The sequence below is a fragment of the Rhinatrema bivittatum genome, chromosome 3 (genome assembly GCF_901001135.1).
Source record: "Rhinatrema bivittatum chromosome 3, aRhiBiv1.1, whole genome shotgun sequence".
Lineage (NCBI taxonomy): Eukaryota > Metazoa > Chordata > Amphibia > Gymnophiona > Rhinatrematidae > Rhinatrema > Rhinatrema bivittatum.
This window is the reverse complement of record NC_042617.1, coordinates 524085815-524110261: the sequence shown is the minus strand read 5'-3', so window position 1 is coordinate 524110261 and position 24447 is coordinate 524085815. Positions and strand designations below refer to the sequence as shown.

Below are 24447 nucleotides of genomic sequence, written 5' to 3'. Positions count from 1 at the left end.
CACTGGCCTCCCTTCCACTTCTGCATGCAAGCTTCTCCTACAAATGCATTCACTCTGTAGCTTCTCACTAGCTATCTTCTTTTCTTGCTCCCTATATTCCTCCTAATGAACTCTATATCAGGATCTTGTCTGTGCCCTTTTCCTCCACTACCAACTCCGCACTTTCCACCTTGCTGACCCATATACAAGGATTAGACTTCCTGACTTGGTGCATCATGCTCTCTCACTGAGCACATTCAAGTCTAGTTTAAAAATTCACTTTTTGAAGCTGCTTTTAAATCCTAAACATTTTTCTATAATAAATACATTTCCTACAGACTCGTTTGTCCTGCGTATTTGTCTTGACTTAACTGGAGTAGTGTCTGTATTTTATATATCTGTACAACGCTGCATAAGTCTAGTAGTGCTTCAAAAATAAGTAATAGTAGTAATATAGCAAGTTCACAATACTAAATACATGATGTCAAAATAAGGCACTACAACATGGATGGAAATATCGACCATCGAAATATTGTTTGCACAATTTGGCAAATATCAGTGCTTTGAGAACAGTGAGCGCAAGCTTCTAAATAAAGGAACCTTCCAGACGAATGAGAAAACCTTAACAGCCCAGTGCAAGAAAACTCAGGAACTCTGAATTCTTTTACCTGCATTGAGAGCCAGTGCAGGGGCGTAGAGCACCACACCCATGTAGATGACCTGCCACAGGGAGAAATGAGAGACACATTATAATAATCACACATTATAATAATCACGCATTATAATAAGACACGCAACCCTCTGCCTCTCTGCCACCAAACTCTTCACAGCTGCTGGAGCAGCCACCCCACACCCCCAACCTCTGGTCTGCACAACATCTGTGCAGGTTCAAGAGATCAGTTATGAGCAGGTAATGCAGGGGTGAATTTTCAAAGCCATTTATGCCTAGAAACACAGCTTTACACATATCGCCTGATTTTATTCAAACCTTTATTCACAAGAAAAACAAAAAAAGAGAAGCAGAGTTTGGATTTCAATGCACATGCTTGATTTTAAAGTAAGGGGGTAATTTTCAAAAGAAAATATGTGCTTAAAACTGGGTTTTACATGTACAATTTACTTTAAGCACAAAAATGGCTTTTGAAAATTGCTACGTAGCTACTTTGAAAATTACCTCCTGTGTGTGGAAATTCACAAGCACAAGTAAATTTTTTGCAAGGAGCAGGTATAAAACTTTGTGCAGGTGAGTTTGTGTGCGCACTTTTGTAGAATTTTCAGAGCAAATAGAACAAAGATTGCCTTGGAAATTTGTGTGACTTATGAGCATAGCTACCGTACAAGTTACTTGTGATGTTACAAAATTACCATCCCGATGAACCAAGATGGCCGCTCCCTAAGACACATGCTGACAGAACTCTCTCCGGTTTGTTTCCTTGCTAATTTTGGCAAAACTGAGGGAGAATATTTCTTCTTCTCCCTCAATGGAGTAACAGCAGCCACAGATTAAGAGTTTCTTCGCAGCTCTACCGCTTACTCCACCGGATTTATGTGGGCCGCTTCTGATTCTGATGCGGAGCGAGCGTTTGCTCCGCTGGTCAAAGTTGTTTCACTCAGCCCCAGTGCACAGACAACACCCTCCCCTCCATATACTGCTCTTCCAGACAGTGAAGCAGATCAATTGCTCCATCTCGAAGGAGAGCAGAGAAAACAATTCTCAGGAGGAATTTTGCATTCACAAAAAAGCGGGGAGTAGCTTGCTGTTATGGCGGTTACTACCCCAAACCAAATAAGCCTGATACTTCACTTTCAATGCATATCCAGCGTAACTCTCTGCTTCAACGACAGGGGGTAATAAAGAAAAGAGGGTTTATAATCAGACAACAACAAGGACTGAATTACATACTCTGGGTAAACAAATAAGCATGGGTGTAGCTTGCTTGTTACGGCGGTTACTACCCCGAATCAATTAAGCCTGATACTTCATAGAAACATAGAAACATAGAAATGACGGCAGAAGAAGACCAAACGGCCCATCAAGTCTGCCCAGCAAGCTACGCACTTTATCCATTTTTTCCCTTTTTCTCTCTCCCACCTGTTACTATTGGCTTCCAGTACCCTCCAGCCCTAATTCCCCTCCACCCAATTTAGAGAGCAGCTCTGTATCTGCATCCAAGTGACATCCAGCTCAATTAGGGGTAGCAACCGCTGTAACAAGCAGGCCACCCCCTTGCCCCATACTCTTACCCACCCCTGTTTTTATTTTTTTGTTTTGTTTTTTTTGGAAATAGCAGCCCTCTATCCTTCCGCTCCGTGAAGGTGGAACACCAACTACTGGCCACTGGCATCCCGCTCCGTGAATGCCTCTGTGGCTACTGCCGCTCCGTGCAGTGTTTGAATGCCTCCGTGGCTACTGCGGCTCAGTGCAGTGTTTGAATGCCGCTGTGGCTACTGCCGCTCCGTGCAGTGTTTGAATGCCTCACTTAGATGGATTTCCAGTACTGCTCTCTACATTAATGGTGGGGGTGGAAGGGAAATAGAACCAAAAGGTTACTAAGGGCCAAGAGTAACAGATAAGTATGAGGGGAAAAAAAAAAGTGTGAAAGCTTGCTGGGCAGACTGGATGGGCCGTTTGGTCTTCTTCTGCCGTCATTTCTATGTTTCTATAAATTAGTCCTGAAGACTTAAAATGTAATAGCTCAGTTTCCATCTGAGCCTCTGAGGATGGACGATTCTACAGGCTCTGTTCCTGTTACAACTCCCAAAATGGAAGAAGGAATTATCACCCCTATGAGAGCAGGCAATGAGGATACCAAGGTATGTCCAATACCTAGATCACCCTTGATTAAGCCCGCGGTGAAAACTTTGGATGCTACGTGGAATGCTCTAGTTACTTTGGAAACTGCTATTTCTATTTAACTAATGTTTCTCTTGACACTAGTCATCGTGTCCTTGCAATTGAAAGTTTGGTTGCTATTCGCGCTACAAAGTTTCAGGAATTGGAAACTCTGGTCTCTACAGTGGAGAATGTCCAGCACAAACTGGTTCAATCTGATCTGGTATATTCTAAAAGGCTGGAAAATGCTGAAAATTCATTGAGATTCTTGAACTTGAGGATCCTTAATTTTCCAAAAATTAAAATGCTCTAACTGACTTATTTGTCCCGGATTTTTAAAATGACATTAGATGCTATGCCTATTTCAAAAATTTTTTACTTGCCTCAAAATGAAGATGGGACATCTGTAAATCAAGTGTCAGACTCTTCTTTAAATCTGACGGATATTCTTGAAGTGTCTCTGGAGACTGTGATTCCTACGAGAGGAACTCTGTTGGTTTCATTTGTGTTTATCTCAGAAATTCTGTGCTTAGGCTCTTCCTCTGTAATCGATTGCAGAAAATGTGGATATATCCAGATATTACAAGAATAACTCAAGAGCGCAGAAAGAAATTTCTTTCAATGAGATCTGAAGTTTTGTCACACGGGGCTAAATTTGATTTGAGAAAACCATGCAAGTGTTTAGTGAAATATCTAAATTCTAATTATGTTTTTTTTTTCCAAACCCTCACAATTAAGGATGTTCCTGGATTCTCATGCCTAAAGAACTCTCGTTGGTAGATTCAGCTGGTTAGATTAATGTGGATGGGCAATCTTTTGGGATCTGCTTTTTGTTTTCCTTTTTTTTTTTTTTTATTATTTTGCTCTTTATCCTCTTGGTTTTTCTTCTGTTTCTTAATATTTAAGAGATATTTATATCAGTGATATAGTCACCTTAATATTAGTATTTGCTTTGTTTTTTCCTTTGTTGTGATTTTGATGTTTCTCTCCTTTTTCTGGTAGAAGGTGATTCTTGTGTTTGTAAAACTTATTAAAAATAAAATAATAAATAAAAATTACCCTCCCGATTAGGGAAGGTATAGCGCACAGAAAGTCCCAAATAATGGATACAAATCTTGTGAAAAAAAATGTTCAGGACAATTAATAAAGATGCTTTCATGAGAAATGTGATCTCATGGATGATGACAAGTTGCTTTTAATTCATATAGGAAAAACAGCACAGCCCTGGATATTTATTAACAGTTTTTATATACCGGCATTAGTAAGAAACATCATGCCGGTTCACATTTTAACAAAAGGCGAGGAAAATACATTATAACAGGGATTAAGGGGAAACAGGATAACAATAATCAAAGAAAGGCAATGAAAGGATAGATCTCAAACTGAAATAATAACAAATTCAACCGTTGATTAGATGACAAGTTCCACAAGTCAACATTCTGGAGATTGAATTTCACAAACGTTGTTTGGGGAGAGGAACAGACATCTACAATCCAAGTGCTGCTCACCCCGAAATAGTTGGGCAAATTTCTCCCTGCACTTACTGTGATGCAGCGATGGATTTTCACCCTTGACCATCTGCATCCCCAAGGATTTAACCAGGAGACAGACTGGTCTTATGCTTCTAATCTCCGTTAGTTCACTGATTAGCTTTTGATTCTTTTTCTTTAAATATAGATTTTGAGTTTCCTCTCTCTCTGCTTTGCATTAAGGCTTATATACATTATTCGGTTCATTCTAGTGCGCTTTTCTAATTGGTTCGTTTCTCCTGTTTTTTCATTGGCACCTGTGATCATGTGACTTGGGGGTGCCATTTTTGAAGATTTAAATCCCTTTCCTTTATCCGGTATCTCCCTGAAGGCTTCTCTTCTCACTGCTCAGTTACTTTTAAGTTCCTTCATTTCTCTAATGTATTGATGTCATTTTTTTTGGGGTCCCTTGCTATGAGTTATTCAAATACTTTTTTTGTATTTCATTTGTTTGTAGATGGCTGCCCCCCTCCTCTTGAAATAGCATTTGCAAAATATGGCTCATGTTGGGTGCTGTTTTTCTATATTCTCTGCCTTCAGGGCAAATGTGATCTCATGGACTATGACATCTTTATTAAATTGTTCTGAAAGTTTTCATGAGATTTATATCCATTTTTTGGGGACTTTCAGTGCAATATACCTTCCCTTTATTGTTTCTAGAATAAACCATGCTTCTAGCAGCAATACCTTACAACATTCCTTGGCTAATAGGACACTAGTGTTTGGCCTGATCTTTTCAGGTTAATGATTCTTTGAAAGTGCAGAAGTTCAGAAGACCAGGAAAGGGCAGACATATGCAAGGATTGACTACATCTGGATTAATTTTCTGGTCACTTAGATGACGGGACTTAATAATCTGCAGGAAAAAAAAAAGTGATGGCACAGCACAGGAAATAAACGTAAATGTTCTCATGCTGCCTGTGACATAGCACCCAGCTAGTGTCCACTCCTGGAAACAGCTAGTAACTGCACCTCTCCCAGGTCAGGTCTCCTCACCTCAGCATTCCTGCCGCTGCTTCCCAGAGTCCCTGTATTTAGTGACTATGGCTCTGCCTCAGGCCTAGCACCTCTTGCTCAGCATTTAGCACTTTTATAGGACTCTGTGTTGCACTCCCTGGCACAGTCCTTATCTCAAAATCATTGCGAGCTACTGGCTAACTGGCCAAATAAATGCTGGACATCTGCAAAGGAATCTAGCCGGGTAACCATCAAGTTAGCTGGCAGGATCCCTCAAGGTGAAATGCTAGTCCCGCAAGGCAGCTAAACATACATGTGCGTACTTTCACAAAAGGTATGCTTTTAGCCAATTAAAAATAGGTGTACCATTATATTCTGCAATGTGCAGGCATAGTTTTGCTCCCAGTCCTCTGTCCACAGAAATAGCAGGTGGCAAAGTTCAGGATACTATTAAAGAAATTTTCAAAGAGAAAACTATCCAGGTAGTTTCTCTGAAAATGGACAGGAAACTACACAGATATAGAAATACCCATAGGGCCTGCACCTGCACAGGTTACTTAACTGTCCCTTTTTTTCACCAGCTCAAATCATTTGGGTCCACTACCAAGTTTCATCACTATAAAACCTTGATATTTCAGACTCAGGCTGATCAATTTGTCTTAACTGAGTTATCCCCATATAGTAATGCCTAAGAAACCGTACTCCACATAGAGCACAAACTCCCAGAGAGCCGGGAGGCCTTGGAGAAATGTTATATTAATCCCATCTCAGGGCCTTGGAGGCCCATATTCATGAAACTCATGTGAGGCTTAAATTACCAAAGTGCAAATCAAAGTTACAGCTTTTCTAGCAGAAATGCAAAATTCCCAAGATTTAGAAATGTGGAGAGTGGAATTTCTCTTCACAGTATTCTACTCTGCTCCCCTCATGTTCCCATCTCTAGACTCTGTGCTGATAGTAATACTGCATCACTGTGTAACTAACACTTGGGACCTTCAGATCTCCTGCATGTGACTTTTCAATTATTTCCGGTTAAATGGTAAAAATAAACTCCTGCGTGGTAAAAAAAAAAAAAATAATAATAATAATAATAATAAAGGACTGGGAGGGTGAACATGCAATCTCCCTGCTCTGTATCTCGAGAAGGGAACAATGTTGTCTCACATGCTCATGTACAAGATCTTCTTAGTATCATTTTCAAGTTTATATGATAAAAAGTATTACAAAATTAAAGAAATGGGCTGGATTTTCTTTTAAACAGTCCAAAGTTTGTATTCCTGATTTTAGGTAGCAGAGGAAGGCTCAGAGGCACATGCTTTGCACTACTGTGCACAAGGTCCCCTGTTCAATCCAACTGGGGCTTGCGCTCCCCTGGGATGATTGGGGCTGGGGACGTTTGAATTAGTCTTTCACTCAAGGACAGCTGATGGCCGGATTCGGGGCCCAAGAGCACGAGACTCCGGTAGGAGCGCTGATGCAAGGCCCCATCACAGGGCCACCAGCATATTAAATATGCTGGGGAGGGAAATGTAAAACAGGAAGAAAGAATCCCAGGGTTGTTGTGAATGAAGGCCCATGATGCCAAACCCAGCTCTGGTTCCAAATGGGCTGGAAGGACAAAGGAGCAGGAGGAAACTGCTGGGTCAAAAAGGATGAATGAGAACTCTTCCCACTCATCTTTTTTGCTCCTTTAACCTACCTCGCTTCCTTTACACATCTCTCGCCATTGCCCCAACCTCTTCTCTCTATCATCACACCTTCCTTCTTCCCCCTCATCTTCTCTTTCCTCATTTGTCTATGGCTGTCCTCGCACAGTCCTTTCCTGCGGCGTCACCTTCTCTTTTCTGCCTCTCACTCCTCTGTGTTGCCCACCATCCTCACCTTCTGAAACAGGACGCTCACCGGAGGGATATCTGTGGGGCCAGTAAGGTGTGCTCACGCTCTCCTGTGACCCCTTATGTCCTTTTAAGTGGGGGATCCAACACTGGCAGACAACCTGGGCTGTCACTGCTATGTGACCCTCATCTAGGGGTACTCAGCTAACTATTCAATTGCTTCTTGAACAGAATGTACTCACAGGGAAAGGCAGCATTGAGGAATTGCTTTATGGTGATATCTAGTGGCTGGTCCAGGAAGAAACATGGAAGAAGCTACCAAGGAAGCTGCATCCTGCCCATAGACACTGGAAAACAATAGAGTATGTGATGGGGAGAGGAGGTAAGAGGAAGTTACTTATAGCAATTGCTTCACCAGAGTGGGAGTTTGTGCTAAGTGTGGGATGGGAGGGTGGATAAGAAATGGACATGATCACATGAATGATTCCATGAGAAAGTATTTAATCTTTTACTTACTATATTTTGAGTCAGAATACTTTATTTTTCTACATGTATTTCTTTGCACTTTGATTCCTTTTGGATATGGGTATTTGTATACAAGAACCACTATATCTGCATCTAAAAATCAGAATTGTGCTTTCTCTTTTACATTCTTTGTTTCCTGGTTTTAAACCTGAACATACCGTCTCTCATTCCTTCTCTGGGACAGTCTTGTGCTTTCTTTGTGCGTAGCTTATTTTAGGAGAGCTGGAGGTGGGGGTTCTGGATAAAAAGTAAATGCAGGAGAGAATAAAACAGTAGCTTTCTCTCTGTATTTATCTGTAGAAACAAAAAAAAAAAGTGTACCTACATATATTTATATGTATTTATATATTTTCTGACTGTTCATTCTGGGGAGGTTGGGGAGGTCAGAAAATATAAATATATGTAGGTACACTTTTTTTTTTGTTTGTTTATTTCTACAGAGGGTCCCGGAGGGTCTCTAAGTGTGTGGACACTCGCACAGGACCGGGGCCTAGCTCAAAGCTGAGCTGCTCAACCCGATTTTAACATTCGTCAGAAGGAACAATCTGTGCGGCTATTTGAGCCTCGGAGACCGGAGACTTAAAAGTGAAGGTTTCTAACCTTACCTGGTTTTGGCGTTTATCGGTTGCATGCCGGGCAGTCTCCAGCTGCAGGGGAGAGGAAATTACCTTCACTGCTGCCTTTCAGCCACACTGGGGGCTAAGTCCACGCCGGGAGCCGGCTGCCGGACCAAGGCTTAACTCCGAGGGATCTCGGAAATCACATCAGGAATTCTCGACTGGGGGAGGGACCCTTAGGTATCACCACAGGAGAGCAGGGCTCATCTTCTTAAGATAAATGTCTTCTTTGTTGTAATTTGTAATTGCTAACACTATTCTATGTGGAATAATGTCCACATCTGCTTAGGAGACTGAGAAATACTGGAGAGCTAAGCTACCTGCTCGGGTATATGTAGAGTGACGTCCGCTTTGAAATCTGACTCTTGTCTCCCATCTGCTATCAGGAGAGCACAATACCCATTGGACCTGAGTACATTTGGCTACAGGCTAGGAAATACTCATTAACATCATGGCAGAGGCAGAAAAGATGGCTCACTGAGCATAGTTCTTATATGCGTACACAGAAAGGAATACTAAACCTGTAGTGGGTCCCTGCCCTCCACCTGCAATATCCAGCTGCTGTCTGTGGCCTCGGCTATAGGCAACCCAGCTCCCCTCCCCTGTTACATCCATTTCCCAGCATTTCACATTGGCCACCACTCTCCATCCTCCCAAGGACAGTCTCCTAAGACCAGTTTTCCCAGGAGCAGAAGTGACTAAAAGTCCTCTGAATCTCTTCAGCTGTCACTCTTTTCAGCCTTCTCCTCTTTCACCTATGTTCTCCAGCCAGCTTTATTTTATTTATTTCAAGTAGGTTTTATCTGTCTGAATTATCAAGAAGGCTGCTCACCCTGTAAAAATGCTGTTGGCAGTAATTTTGTTATGGGCTTGACAGTTGCTTGCCCTTGAATGTAAACATCATTACCCTTAACATAAGGCTTGGGGGTAACCTGCACAGAGTGTCAGTTACTACCCTAAGGAAGTTGCTGGGAGGACTAGATGGCCCATTTGGTGTTTTTCTGCCATCATTACTATGTATGTACGGTATATTTATTCTGGCCTGCTTGGTCTGTAACTTTTACATTTTTATACTCTCCTTAGTCTTTCTCCTGGACTTCCTATCCTCTTCTTTTTTTTCTTTTTATTTATTTGCATTTCAATTATAGTATCACATAGAACTTGAAAAAGCAAAAAGCACAATGACAGCAAAAAAAAAAAAAAAAAAAATATCACATTTAAAGAAAATGTAATCACTGACAGAGAAGAAGCACAATACAGAAGAGAAGCAAGGAAAAACCCGGAATAAGGTATAATGAAAGAAAAAAATAGTACAGAAAACCACAACCCCTACTTACCCTTCTCATTCTGTAATGATGTAGCCTATACAACTCTGAATAATGGACTTGTAGCCATACAAACAGATTACGAGTTTTACATAAAAATGCTTGGCATAAGATTTTCAGAGTACAGGCAGAAGACAGAATGGCACCAGGCTTGAAGATAAAGCAACAGGACAAAGGGACGCCCAGACATACAGAGACAGCATGACAACTTATAGGCCAACTGACCTCTAAAGATAAGGATTTTTGAGTATGTACATAAACTCCTGTTTTAAGGGGTAGAAGCAAGCTAATAGATAAGGAGAGATTCTGAGAAACAGTGGATCACACCATTTAAATCTGTTCAAGGACTCTGTCCCAAAAATTTGTCTGAAGTTCCTTCCATAAAGACATTCGATCAGTTTAGGGAAAAGAAGTAAAAAGTCAAGCAGGCAGTAGCAGGCAGCCACTGCATTAATGAAATGAAAATCAGCAATTCCAGTGCAACTGCCCAATGCAGAATTTACCTGCTCCATGACCCAGTGAAAGAAGGAACAACCAGATTTGGGAGCCCATGAGAGGAGGAGGAGCCAGTGTGAGAAGTGGGGAGCCTGAACTCCCGCTCTGTTCTGGTGATTTTCCAGGAACAGCAAGAGAGAGTTCAGGTACTGTGTGTCACTCAAGAGCTGTGCCGGGGTCGCTGGTGGCAGCTGAAAACTGCCACCAGCGACCCCGGCTGTGAGAGACTAGGGGGGTGAGGTTAATGGAGGGGGGGGGGCAGCTGAGGAGAGTATTGGGAGGGACAAGCTGGGGAAGAGAGATTGCTGGAGGGGATGATGTAAGGGGGAGACAGTGTTTGAAAGGGAGTGAGATGGGATGTGGTCTACTGCTTTATGCTCAGGGCTTCTGGATTTCAGGGATTTTCATTGGGTCAATAGAGCCCAAGAAAAGTTGAAGGTAGCACAACTTTTTAACTGTTAAAACATTTGTAGCTAGAACCACAGACACCGCTGTATTGCCACAAGCATAAACCCAGTAAGAAGGAAGCTCTAAATACTGTGCAGCATTACTGTATCCCTGGGAGAATTCTGCAGAACAAAACCTTAAAACGTTTTGCATCTTTGAGTAAGAACCTTTTAACTTTTAGAAGTTGAATTACTACTCAAGCACAGTGATTATATTGTATTTTGATAAATACTGCATGCAGAATTTGGTAGAATTTTAAAAGAGTGCAGAATTCCCTAAGAGTGAAAAGCGACATAAAAACTTTCCTATAGAGTCAGCTTGGATCAAACTCTTCTGCTATTTGCTGTTTCAGAGACTGGACACTGAAGGGTAAGGGAATTCACTTGGTGGTCAATTTCTTTATAAAAGAGAAACCATCACAAGTCAAGAGGTCTCCTGAGTGGGGCTTTTCAGTTCCATGACTGTAAACAGTTCTTATGTGTGTGCTTAATAAAGTTGAATTCAGACCGAGATAAATGGAGAAAATTGTGGTCTTTGTACAAACCTTAAGTGGCAGACCCCAAGTCTTACGACAAAGGTGCTACTGAGGTAAAAATGTACCCTACCTCCAACCACCTCCCAAGTCACACTGTAAAAGTTAATTTTTATTTTTACATCACCCTCAAATGGGAAACAACACTTCTAATCTTCTCCAGTATCAGCTTCTAATTATTCTCTTTAAACCTTTCTTCAAGCGTACACTCTGGAATTGTTACACTCAGTAATTATTGTGGCTGCTTACACACCGGCTCCCTGTGTCCCCAGGATCCCCTAGGGTCCCCATGGCCCCTCTGCTCCCTGAAAGTCATGCATTAGGCCTGAAAGACCTAATGCATGACTAGCCCGAATTCAGGTGAAACCCCCTGAGCACCTGGCAGATCCATGAGCCACTCCAAGGGGGAGGGACTGTTGCTGTCTGAGCTAGAAAGGAGTAGGGCTTAGGCTTTGCAGGAGCTGCTGTGTTCCTGCTTCAGCCCCTTCCGGAGTCTGTACTGGCAGGCTTCCCCATACTCCACGCTGTCTGGCGGAGGGGGGGGGGGGGTTCCTGAATTATGTGGTGAAGCAGCTCCAGGTCTTTGTTGTAAGCTGGGCAAAAGGAGCCAAAGAAGCTGGGGAGTCATTTGCTGCCAGAGGTAGATTACCTGCAGCCCTGCATCATTCTCCCCTTTTTTTTGGGTTGTTTTTTTGTTTGTTTTTTTTTTTTTAAGTGAAAATGCTCTAAACCCTGCCCTGGGAACTAGCAACGTTGTGGTGCCACTGCCCGCAGCCAAAACTACGTCCCACCTCCCCCCCAGCAGCGCATCACCACTGGGGACATTGGAGAGTCCTGCTTGTTTTCCCTCTGCGTTCAGCTCCGCAGCCCATTACCTCCATAGCAGAGCTCCAGCTTAATCTGGGCCTCTCTCTTTTCTCCCACAAAAGCTTTAATTCAACAGAGAAGAATCAGGCAAAAGAAAGAGAAAGCAGAGTTGCTTACCTGTAACAGATGTTCTCCTAGGACAGCAGGATGCTTGTTAGTCCTCACACATGGGTGACATCACCGGATGGAGCCTGGCACGGAATTTTGATCTCAGATTCTAGAACTCTCAAAAGTGCCCTACTGAGTATGTGCAGCTGTAGTCATCACGCTGCCCCCTAGGCAGAGTCCCTAAGTCCATGAAATAGTTAACCAACTCCCACAGGAGGCAGGAGGGTTTCCTAAGGACTAACATCCTGCTGTCCTAGGAGAACACCTGTTACAGGTAAGCAACTTTGGTTTCTCCTAGGACAAGCAGGATGGTAGTCCTCATATATGGGTGAATCCCTAGCTATAGGCTGTCCGAGCAGGTCAAAGTGGGAATCCACACATTGCCGAAACACTACCTCCCTCCTTTGTCTGAGAAACAGCCGACCCAGCAGGGGCCCAGGCTGAAGAAGAGTTGGGTTCTACAAAGAAAAGCCATAGAAAGACAAACCCTCATACGCAGCAGGGCTGCCTAAGGCAGAGGAGCGATGCGAGTGCAAACAGAAGCAAACTACACATCACGGAAAACAGTACACGCAGGGTTCCTGAAAAGTAAACCATGACAATAGTAGGTATAGAACTTCCTAGATATAGGAAGAACCCAGAGATGTAGACAAGAGAAAAAACTCTTAGACAAAGACCGCAAGTTTCCTTCGATGATAAAAACAACCGAAAAACAACTGTGGCCCGAGAGCCCATCAGAAGAAACTGCAATCCACTGACATCCAAAGGACCGAATGTCTCTGCAAAAGGATGCCCAGGCTGGTAAGCATAACGGCAGAGAAACCCAAAACAATGCTTGGAAAACAAGTAGCAAGCCACGGCAGGGCCTGGAACAGACAGTGTGTGCCGAAGCAGCAGATCTAGCTGACCATAAAGGGCAGTGCAAGGATTTCCAGGTATGATGGGCAATCCCTGAAGCAGACCTGTAGCCCAAAACTCCCAAGCAGGGAGATGAGATCGGTCTGAAGCTCACCCAAGAGTACCTGTCAAGAACAAGTTCATCTATCCTGTCACAGAATGGCCCTTTAGGCAACTTAGAGAAATGAGAAAAGTTAAAGGCAATGTTGGCCAGAGCATGGTGAAAAATATGCTGTATCCTTCCTGGCAGTTTTACAGAAGATATACCACGAGTGCCTCCCCTCCCCTCCCCCCCCCCTGGACAAACCACCGGAAGTCGGAGGAAGCGAAGAACACAAGTAGGCAGACTGGTGGACTGCCGGGGCTAGCGCAAGTAGCCAGGTTGTCTATCAACCCCAAGCGAAATGACTGCCGAATCCAGCAGGGAGATACCCACTGAGATAGAGCTCTCAGCCTGCTAGGAAAGTGGAAACTAAGAGCAAATGCCTCAGGGGAGAAATCCAAAAAATTCCACTAGGAAACAGGAAGCTGGGGAGTCGCATGTGCAAAACCCGGTAGCAAAGGATTTCATTACCGGCCCAGAAACCCGTAGGGAGCAGGGCTGGCCCAGGGCGATCTTGAAACAGATTGCCAAGCACTCGGCTGAGGTATCACTACCCCAGCCATGAGTGCATATACTTCCCCCCAAGGAGGCAGGTGGTCCAGCAATGGACAATCGCTGCATGACCCAGGACTCTTCTACCTGAAACAAGGTGATCCCGAAAATGGAAAAGAATAGCTTGCATGCTACCGCGAGCAAAGAGCAGAGCCTCTATGACGGGGTCATTCAGCCCCCAACCCGCTCAGCCATGGACATGGCTAAAGGGTGAAAGGCATGCTCGCCTATTTGATGGACTAGAACTCTCCTCACAGAAGAAGGTCCCTCAGGCAAGAATGACTGGCAATAGTGGTCCCTAAGAAAAGACGCCCACAGAGTCCAGCAGGTATCAAAGTGGCTCCTGACAGTGGAAACCCTGGAGGGTCATCCAGGAGCAATACTGGACAGGCTCCCTCGTGAATAGACCTGTTGCATCTTAGAGCGACCGAGAGAGCGCGCTACCCTCGACTGGTTCTCGGGGCTGGCGCCAGCCAGAGCAGTGCCATTCTATAGAGTGTTCCAATTTCTATAGACCGTGAAAAAACACAGCACAGAGCTCCTCAGTGCCTCATAGAAGACACCACCAAGGAGCCTCGAGGGCATGGGGCCACTGTGCTGGGATGCCCCAGTGTACCAGGGGGCCTTGAGTAGATGGTGACCCCTGCGATCGATCCATTCAAGATCAAATACCTCTGCTACCCAAGGTCTGCAAGGTCACGCAGGGGCCTCCAAAAGCCCCGGTGGTTGATGGCCTCAGGGACAACCAGGATACTCAATGGCGAACCCAGTGCCTGGTCGGTGGTGCTCGACAAGGTGGAGGTGGTAACAAGAGGCACTGGTGGCCCAAGGACCCCACAGTGTTCCCTCAACTCGATGGCCTCGAGGGCATCAATAGTATCAGGGTAGCACCACATCGCAATGGCATCGAGGCCACGCACCACCAACGACCTAGTGGGCATCAAGGGTACGCACCTTGACAGCATCGAGGGTCTGCCACCACTTGAACATCTACAGCCTTGAGGGTAGCCATGCATGCACCTTGATGGGATGAAGAGCATCAATGGCAGATGGCACCACGGGTGTCTAGGTCCCTGCGGGCATCGAGAATACCACTGGCACAGAGGGCACAGTGGCATTGATAGTACCATGGGCATGCTGCATTGAGTGCTGCAAGGGCACCGTGGCATCGAGGGCACCGCATTATCAATGGCGCCACAGCACCTAGGGCACCAGGTATCAAAGGCACATGGCCTCGAGGCATCAATGGCATCGCGGACGTCGATTTGCGCTGCTACTCTACCACCTTGATGGCCAAGCCAGTGCAGCGAGATTCAACTTCCACTGACGCTGATGGCATAGAAGACCTCTAGGGCATCATTGGCAGTTACACACCTCGATGGTATCGAGGGCATTCCTGCACCTAGACAGCGTCAAGGGTGACCATGGCGCTCGATGGCAGACATGGTCCCTGACGCTACAGGTTGGTGTGCTCCACCACCTCAAGGCCCAAGGCATTGATGACTGGTGCATCAAGCCCTTAGAGTATAAAGGGCGGTCACACACCTCAATGACATTGAGAGCATCCCGGCACCTTGATGGCGTCAAGGGTGACCATGGTGCTCCAATGTCAATCCTGAACCCCGACACAATCCTGGCATCAATGCATTGAATGAACGGTGTGCTGGTCACAGATGTGCACGAGCAACCATTACTGGGCATGGCACTGAGGTGCGGTAGCAAGCTGCTAGCCCAGGCTCCTGTTCACCCTCTCTCCCAAGGAGAATGCACTGCCAAGACTGGCAAGCAGGAGGGGAGGCTATGTCATCCAGGGCTTCCACCCGTGGAGACTAGTTCCTTGGAATGTGGGGAGGATAAGCTCCCCCCCCACCCCAAGAATGGCATGATCCTCAATCCCTCCACCATCCAAATCCATCGATGACAATTGATCGGTGAAACATGGAACTCCAGCCTGGGTAGAACTCAGGTGTGTCCCCAGGCTCAGCGACCTACACGGATCACCAGGGGAAAAAAAACAGACAGAGCAATAAGAGAGGACACAAAGAAAATTGCGAGAAGAAAGCAAAGCTGAATACCGTGAGAACAAGGTTTCGCAAACTCATGGCTCCGCCGGGGGGGGGGGGGGGGGGGGGGGGGGGGGGGGGAGATTGAAGGACTCTGACTAGGGGGAGAGTGATGACTACAGCTGCACATGCTCAGTAAGGCACCCATGTGTGAGGACTACCATCCTGCTTTTCCTAGGAGAAAGCAGATGTTCTCTAGTGACAGTAGGATGTCAGTCCTCACACATGGGTAACATCGTCCAATGGAGCCTGGCACAGAACTTTGGTCTCAAAGAATCTAGAGCTTTCAGCATGTTCTACTGAGCATGTGCAGCTGTAGTCATCACCCTGCCTCCTAAGTAGAGTCCCTCAGTCCATGTGTGGAGAGAATCACCAGGGCTTTTTTTTTTTTTTACTTCCTCACATGATATAGCTAATACATGGAAAAAAACAGCTCTCAGAGGTGGCGGGAGGGTTTTATGAGGACAGACATTCTTCTGTCCTTGGAGAGCATCTGTTACAGGTAAACAACTCTGCTTTCTCAGAGGACAAGCAGGATGGTAGTCCTCACACCCCCAAGCTAGAGGCTGCCAAAAACAGGAAAAATGGGGAAATTCTTAATTCGGAATCACCACCATATCCTCCCTCCTTTTTCGGTGAGGCAGCCAACCTACACGTGCTCTAGGAGGGAAAAGAGTTGGGTTTTTCACCTCAAAGAGACTGGTATGACAGCAGAGACAAACTCCAAAATGCAACAAGATGTCTGAAGACAGGGTCATAATGCGAGCGCTAGGCAAGAAGCCCACTGAGCTGCCCAAAAACTAGTACAGTCAGAGCTTCTGAACAGCAAACTCTGACTAGCACCTTGGGTACAGGCAAAAGGACATATTACCAAGCACGAGAGAAAAATGTTCTTGGATCAAGACTGCAAAAGTTGTTTGTTTGTTTGTTTTTTTATGACAAGACAACTGAAAATCAACTGCGGCTCAAGAGCTCAACTGAAAGAAAACTGTGGTTCATTATCAACAGAGTAACAAAACAGATTGGGCATACAGAGCAATGACCAAAGTATATCCAAAAGGAACTGCGGGCATGGAAACCAATTGTCCGCCTGGAGAAGAAGCATCAGGGTTTGCAGCAGATCCCACCTGCTGAACTACAAGTACAAGATTTGACCTCCAAGGTCAGATGGGATAAAAACCAGAATGCCACGGCATGAAAGATTACGCCTCCATTGAGAGCTCCAAACCAATATATGTTGGGCAGGACAGCAAGCTGCGACTGAAGCTCAGGTAAACAATGTACTTTACAATTAGGGGAAACCAGGCGAAAGGGAGCACCTCAGCCAGGGATCTGGCCCAAGCAGAGAAAGGATCACATACCCTTCTGTGAAGATATATGCGATGACCACTCCCATGTGTCCATGGCTTTCTCTTGGAAGCTGGACCACAAGTCAGAAGAAGTGAGCACCACAAGGCGGCATACCCCTGGGCTGCAGGACAAAGGAAACAGCCTCCAAGCTGTAGAAAACAGTTGGGAGACTTCCCAACCATATGAATCCCCTGCCAAAGCCAGCAGGGAGTTGCCTCTGAGCATGGCTGGTGCAAGGGTATTAGCGCCTCAGGCAAACCTTCTGCCTTATGTCTCCACCCACACACACACCCCCCCGCGCTCACGGCCCCGACTCTTATCTCATTCACGCCTGCCAAATGGATAGGCTCCACTCACAGCCCCACATGACTGCTGTTCGGCACTCCCAGAGACCACCTAGTTTGCCTCAGACGCAAGACCAGCATGTCCCATTAGGCGAACACAGCCCACAGAACCCATCTCCGCTCAGTCAACTGCTTTGACAGTAATTAATAAGCAGTAGTAGCTTGTGATCTATCTAATGTTTGGGTACTTGCCAGGTATTTGTGACTTGGATTGGCCACTGTTGGAAACAAGATTCTGGGTTTGATGGACCCTTGGTCTGACCCTATATGGCATCTCTTATGTTCTTATGGGATACACCTTGGGATGCCTATTATCAGGAATCCCTGGGAGGCCAAGCTCCACTGGAAAAATCACTCTCTTGGAGCAGCTGTCCCAGGAACAAGTTTTGCTCAACCAGGCTGAGGTCAAACCTCAGCTCTGGGCGAACTGGATTCATTTTTTTTCTTCTTCTTTTATCCTAAAGATCTCTGTTGTATGCAGCTGCTGGAGACAGAGACTACTGGCAATTGCATAAGTCCATACCCTCCCATCAGTGAAGGGCATAAGGGAAAAAAAGGTGTAGCCTCTGTCTCCCGGCAGCTGTGGAACAAGATATTCCCACTAGTCCAGACTGGTGTAGCAGGAAGAAAAGATATGAACAGTTTAAAGCATGTAACAGAGAACATAAATTTAACCTGTATCTGTAATTAAGACAGCAGTTTTCAAAAGCCATTTATCTGTGTAAATAGCTACTTTCATGGGTAAAAAGACTGAAATTGTGGGTGAAGTACATGCACTGTTCCATGACAGGTATAGTTTTACCCACATTCTCATGGAGATGTTACCAAGGCAGAGTTAGGCCAGGGAAGGAAATGCACCTTGTTCTATATTTTCAAAATTACAAGTCATTTTGGCTGGAAAATGTATCTGTAGAAAAAAAAAAAAAAAAAGGAGGCACAAATTTCTGCAGGTACATTTTCCTTAGACGATTTTTAAAGGGAAAGTACAGGCATACTTTCTCTTGAGAAATGATGCAAAATCCGTAGGTGAAAGTACCCACAGAATTTTGAAAATTACCCCCTGAATGACTTCTCAGACAGTGAAAGTTTAGCTTTAAAATAGTACTAACAAAAAAAAAGTTTGAATAATTACAATATTTAACAAAATTAAGATCTCCTTTTTGCTTGGTTTCATTTCATTTCTTAGGGAGATGAAGATTCTTCCCATTATGATGGGACAGAGCTGTTTGGTTCTTGTCAGAACTCTCCATGCAGGAGTCTCACAGAGCAACACAAAACAATTAACTGGGGTTTCACTCACGCAAAAGTAGTCTGAAAAGACAGGACAGTAAGATCGTCCAAAAAAACAGGAAATTTCAAAGGGAGTTTGGGGAGGGTGGGGAGCAGGCACTGCCTTAAGGCAGAAAGTAAACTTTAACCTAGAGGATTATTAAGCTAGAAAGAACAGGAAGGAAGCACAGGGCTACTGAGAAATGCATTTGGAAAGCCTTGGCAGAGAATTAATTAGGATGAAAGTAGTAGCCACAGTGTGTGTTACCATTTATTCAATTCATATTTGGCTTTGTCAGGCAAGTCAAAGCATATTAGTTTCAGGTACTGTAGGTATTTTCCTATCCCCAGAGGATTTACAATCTAGGTTTGTACCTGAAGCAATGAAGTGACTTGACCAAGATCACAAGGAGTGGCAGTTCTACCTGAACCCTGATTTCCCTGGTTCACAACCCACTAGGCTATTCCTCCACTCCAAATACCACACAGATGTGGCTGAGGCTAATTACAGCTGCGCAATCAGCATCTCTCTTAAGGGAGTCAGCACTGCCTTTTAGGAAGAGACAGACAGACAGAATGAGGTGGGGAACGAAGAGAGAGGGCTCATTCAGGCTCAAATGCAGAGATGCCACAGCTTCAATTTAGGGATTTTGAATCTGCAAAGGTGCAGTTGGGAATTAGTTCTACATGGTCCTGGGGAACTAAGCTGATCTCAGAGGATTACCAATTTATCTTACTGCAGTGTTCCTGTTGTCTCAAGACAGTAACTGCAAGTTTTGAGTATTAAGTGAACAATGATACATAGAATAAAGTTGTTTGCTGCAAGTGGCTGGCTCTGAACATGAGTTCCAGAAAACTGTCAGCAGATCGTGCAGGGCTTAGGCAGAGACCTGTGATACCTGCTTCTAGGCAATTTTCTCTAACTCTCTCTTTCCTTTGAGCTTCACCCCACACACCCCAATATTCACCTTCTCTGCAGCCCACTAATTGGGCTCCTCCAGCAACCACCGCAACTTCCCCGCTCCAGCCAAATTACCAGGCCCCAAATTTTAGATATCCAAGCAACCTCACACCCAAGATTTTTCCCAATCCCGCTACTCACCATCTGGAATATGAAGGTCAGAGTGCCACAGATACGGACAGTCTTGTTGAATCGGAGCTCCAGGTACTAAAAGTAGGACGAAAAGGGAAAGAAGAGTTTGTGAGAAGTAGTAATTATGAAAATAGTCACTGAAGCTTAATGGTCTAAAGTAACTGCCAACTCCTAGAAACCACAGCTACCATAAACGTGGAGTCCCATTTTTAAGGCACCTTTGTCGTCTTTGCTTAATATGAAATTTCAAAATATTCAGCTCCTCAGTTAAATTTCTAATCAACTTACAAAAATGGTGATGATAGGCAGTTAACTACCACTACATTACAAATCAGCTTCCATACAAGTGTTAGCCTCACAGTTCACCAAGAATCACAATCACTGCTAAATGTCTACGAGCTAGAAATATCAGATGAATTATATTTCTGAGATCAGACATGTCACAAAGACTATATCAGTACGATGAGGAAATTCATGATGTCACACAAAACGGATACTGCACTGCTGCTAATAGCAAAAATATATTCCAAGCACAGCAATGTGTGTTTTCTACATGACATTAGTATCAATGTCTTAATCCTGCTGATGCAATCTCTGTGTGACATTTTGGACATCTGGTAGTATAACAGGCCCCTGCTGCTGATTATTAGAGATATGCTTCGGGTCTAAATATCGTGTCGGGCTTCGTTTCGGGGCCCCGATTTTCGAGTTAGTGCGCACTATCGGGAGTTAGCGCACACTAAACCGAAAATTAATTTTTTACAAAATTTCAGAAAAAGTGTGATGTTTTCGGTTCTCCCAAACCATTCCGAATTAGGCAATTTCATTGACATTGCCTAAATTCGGGAAAAACAATTGCACATCCCTACCGATCATGGAGATATGGAACCAATATTTCTCTAAACTGTTTTTGAAAGAACAGCAGATCTTGAAGGTAAACATCTTTTACCATGTCACCAACATTTATTTTCTATTATACCAATCAGTCTATCAGATTGGCTTTTTAATATTAGCCTTGTAATAAATGGTTTACTATTAAGGAAAGACGTCTCAAACTAGTTCACAAAAAAAAAAAAAAAAAAGATACAGTAAGTGGCTGTCCCCATACACGATGCTCTGGTCACCGTCAATGGATTCATAATGCTGCTCAAATGTTCAACTGCTTCACATACAAAGCTTCTGAATACTGGTTTAGTTGCACCAGCATTCAATTTCTGATCAGTAAATAAATCTGCTTCACTCCTTGTTCTAAGTAAGAACTGCTACAGAATTTAAGAAAGTTTCCATTTTTGTTCATAACGTACATTGCGAAGTGGACTTCAAACACACCATTCATGCACATTTAATCTAGCAATTGTTACTCCTGCAATAACTAATCCAAAAGTGAAAATACCTCCTCAGGTGGTCCTCGCCCTTGGGTTGTTTGTCAAAGTGCAGGCACTTTCAACCATACACACTAGGAAGGCAGTGGGAGTGGGGATTCAGGGTGTTTTTACATGGGTAAAGCAGAGTTCTTCCCTGTAACAGGTGTTCTCCTAGGGCAGTAGGCTGCTCACAAATGGATGACATCACTGGATGAAGCCCAGCACGGTAAACATATGTCAAAGTTTCTGGAACTTTGATTGTGCATACTGAGCATGCCCAGCCTGCCCTATACCATGTGTCCACAAAGGGTCCCTCTTCAGTCTCGTAACATAGAATTATGATTAAAATAAAAAATAAGAAGATCCCAACTCCGCAGGGTGGCGGGCGTGTTTCATGAGGACTAACATCCTGCTTTCTCCTAGGACAAGCAGGATGGTAGTCCTCACACATGGGTGAATCCCTAGCTACAGGTGTTCTCCAACACAAAAGGGGTCCAACAAGCACCAACTAGGTGCCAACGGGCACAACAACCACAATGCTGTTGGTAACAGAGGTAGAGACTGCCTGAACCCAAACAATGGGCCCTAGGCAGGGAGAGTTATGTTCTACACCTCAAAGAGATTTCGAAGGACAGACTAGCTGAACCTATTGTCTCGTTGGCCATCCCTATCCAGACAGTAGTGAGATGCAAAACTGTGGAGAGAACTCCATGTCGCAGTCCTGCAGATCTCCTCCACAGGAACTGCAGGCATGGCTCTGACAGAATTAGCCTCGACATGACTCCCAAGATGCAGTCCTACCTGGGCATAACAGAAAGAGATACAGTCTGCTAGCTAGAGTCTGTTTGGCAACGGCAACTCCCAACCTATTTCTGTCAAAAGAAAGAAAAAGTTGGGTGGACTGTCTATGGGCTTCTGACCGCTCCAGATAGAAGGCTAAGGCTCGTTTGCAGTCCAAACATGCTCGTTCGCCTTGGTGCGAATGGGGCCTGGGAAAGAATATTTGCAGGACGAATGACTGGTTAAGATGGAAATCCATCACCACCTTAGGCGGGAACTTAGGGTGCGTACATAAGAAAATCCTGTCATGACAAAATTTAGTATAATGTGGATAAGTCACTAAGGCCTGGAGCTCGCTGACCCTGCGCACTGAAGTGATCACCACCAAAAATATGACCTTTAGATCAGGTTTGTCAGGTCACACGTGTGCAGCAGCTCAAAAGGAGAGAGGCCTTAGGGGAAGCTTCAACTGAAGCAGACCCCACACGAAACGAACTATCGGCTATATAGAGCGTACTATCTACACCTTGGTGGTATGTACCAATTGCACTGAGATGAACTCTAACAGTTTTTGTGTGGGGCAGGAGAATGGATCTAGGACCTTATATTCACACCACACAGAAAACCTCCTCCACTTCAGTCCATAGGACTTTCTAGTGGAAAGCTTTCTGGAAGCCACCAGGACCTGAGACACATCTTCAGAGAGATTGAGCGGCTGCAAAATTAACCTCTCAACATCCAGGCTGTAAGCGACAGGGTCTGGAGCTTGGGATGCCGCAATCTGCCCTGATCTTGCGTGATGAGATCTGAGAAGTCCCCAGACTGATCGGTCTCTGGATGGACAACTCCCAAAGGAGTGGAAAACAGATCTGTCTCGGCCAACGAGGGGCTATGAGGATCATAGTCCCTCGGTCCTCATGAAGCTTCAAGAGAGTCTTTGTCAGAGGAATCAGAGGATACACATACAGATGCCCCTTGCTCCAATGGTGGGCAAAGGTGTTCAAGGCTGGTTCGCTGTCTTACCTGTGTCGGGAGCAGAACTGAGTCACCATCCTGTTGCAGGAGGATGCGAACAAGTCCACATCTGGGTTTCCCCAGAGGCGGAAGATTCGGTTCCCTACTCCCTGGTCCAGAGACCTCTCTCGAGGCCTGAAGGCATGACTCTGCCTGTCTGCTATCACGTTCTCTATTCTGGCCAGATACATGGCTCTGAGAACCATTCCGTGGGACAGGGCCCAGGACCAGATCTGGAGCGCTTTCCAATACAGGAGGTACAACCCTGTGCCCCCCCCCCCCCCCTGCTTGTTCACATACAGACAACCAAGTTACGATGTGGGATCAGGACAATTTTGTTGGACAGCCGATCTCAGAAAGCCCACAGAGTGTAGCTGATTGCTCAGAACTCCAGGAAGTTGATCTGACATCGTGCTTCCTGGGCAGACCATAGGCCCTGGGAGCTCCCCACCCCAATATGGATGCATCTGTGGTTAGGACAATTTGGGTAGGGGGATTTTGGAAAGATATTCCTCATTCCAAATTTGAGAACCCGTCACCAGGACAAAGAGTCCTGGAGAGACAGAGTGACTCAGATGTGAGCCTGGAGGCTCTGCGCATATATAAAAGTGTGCCAAGGGAGTAACATGGACGGTGGCCCAACAGCCTCAACATATGCCGAGCTGAAGCCTGTTGACTCTGTTGAATCATCGTCGCTGTGGATGCCAATGTGACTGCCCTGGATGATGACAGGAAGGTTCTTGCCTGAGCCGTCTCCAGCAGGGATCCTATGAAGACCAATCGAGGTGACGGGCTGAGATGGGACTTTGGGGAATTGATGACGAACCCTAGTGACTCCAATCACCTGGATAGTCAAGCACAAGGACTGATCGGCCCCTGACCAGCCAATTGTCCAGGTAAGGGAAAACATGAACTCCCAGTCTGCAGAGGTATGCCCCCACTATGGCAAGGCATTTTGTGAAGACACGTGGGGCCTTCGCTAACCCGAATAGCAACACTCTGTACTGGAAGTGCTGGGAAGACCTCAATGTGAGTGTATGCATCCTTTATATAGAGGGCGCATAGCCAGTCCCCTTTTTACAGGAGGGGAATCAGGGTGCCCAGGGAAATCATCTTGAACTTTTCTTTTTGGAGAAACTTGTTCAAGGCCCTCATGTCTAGGATGGGATGGAGACCCCCTGTTCTTTGGAATCAGGAAATTCTGGGAGTAGAATCCCTGCCCCCTTTGCCTCGATGGGACAGGTTTGACTGCTCTGGCCATTAAGAGGGCGGAGAGCTCCCTTAATAGCACCTCCTGATGCATTATTGGCCCCCAAAATGAGCATGGAGGACAATTTGATAGAATTCCCAATAGTTCCAACTGGGAACACTTGATGGACAATGGACAGAACCCACTGGTCAGAGGTTATACTGGGCCACCAATCCGCAATGACCATAGCCTGGGGGGCACAGCGTCACAGGTACAGGTGGCTGGCTTATGCTCTCTACGATCCAGTGAAAACCCCTTCCCGGGATTTGACTGGGGAGCTCTCTGCTGCCTGGGATGGCCGTGGGAGCTCACTCTCTGCG

At 45.2% G+C, this 24447-nt stretch overlaps 1 protein-coding gene across 8 annotated transcripts in view; it reads right to left on the bottom strand.

The window, feature by feature from the left end:
- The window catches only part of SLC5A6 (solute carrier family 5 member 6), a 377063-nt gene that overhangs the window by 282700 nt on the left and 69916 nt on the right, over positions 1 to 24447 (bottom strand). For all 8 annotated transcript variants that reach the window (XM_029596258.1, XM_029596266.1, XM_029596264.1 and 5 more), the window contains exons 3-4: positions 19730 to 19795; positions 648 to 699 (exon numbers count right to left, since the gene is read on the bottom strand). In XM_029596258.1, coding sequence (XP_029452118.1) covers positions 648 to 699; positions 19730 to 19795 — 118 coding nt within the window. The remainder of the gene's footprint in view (positions 1 to 647; positions 700 to 19729; positions 19796 to 24447) is intronic.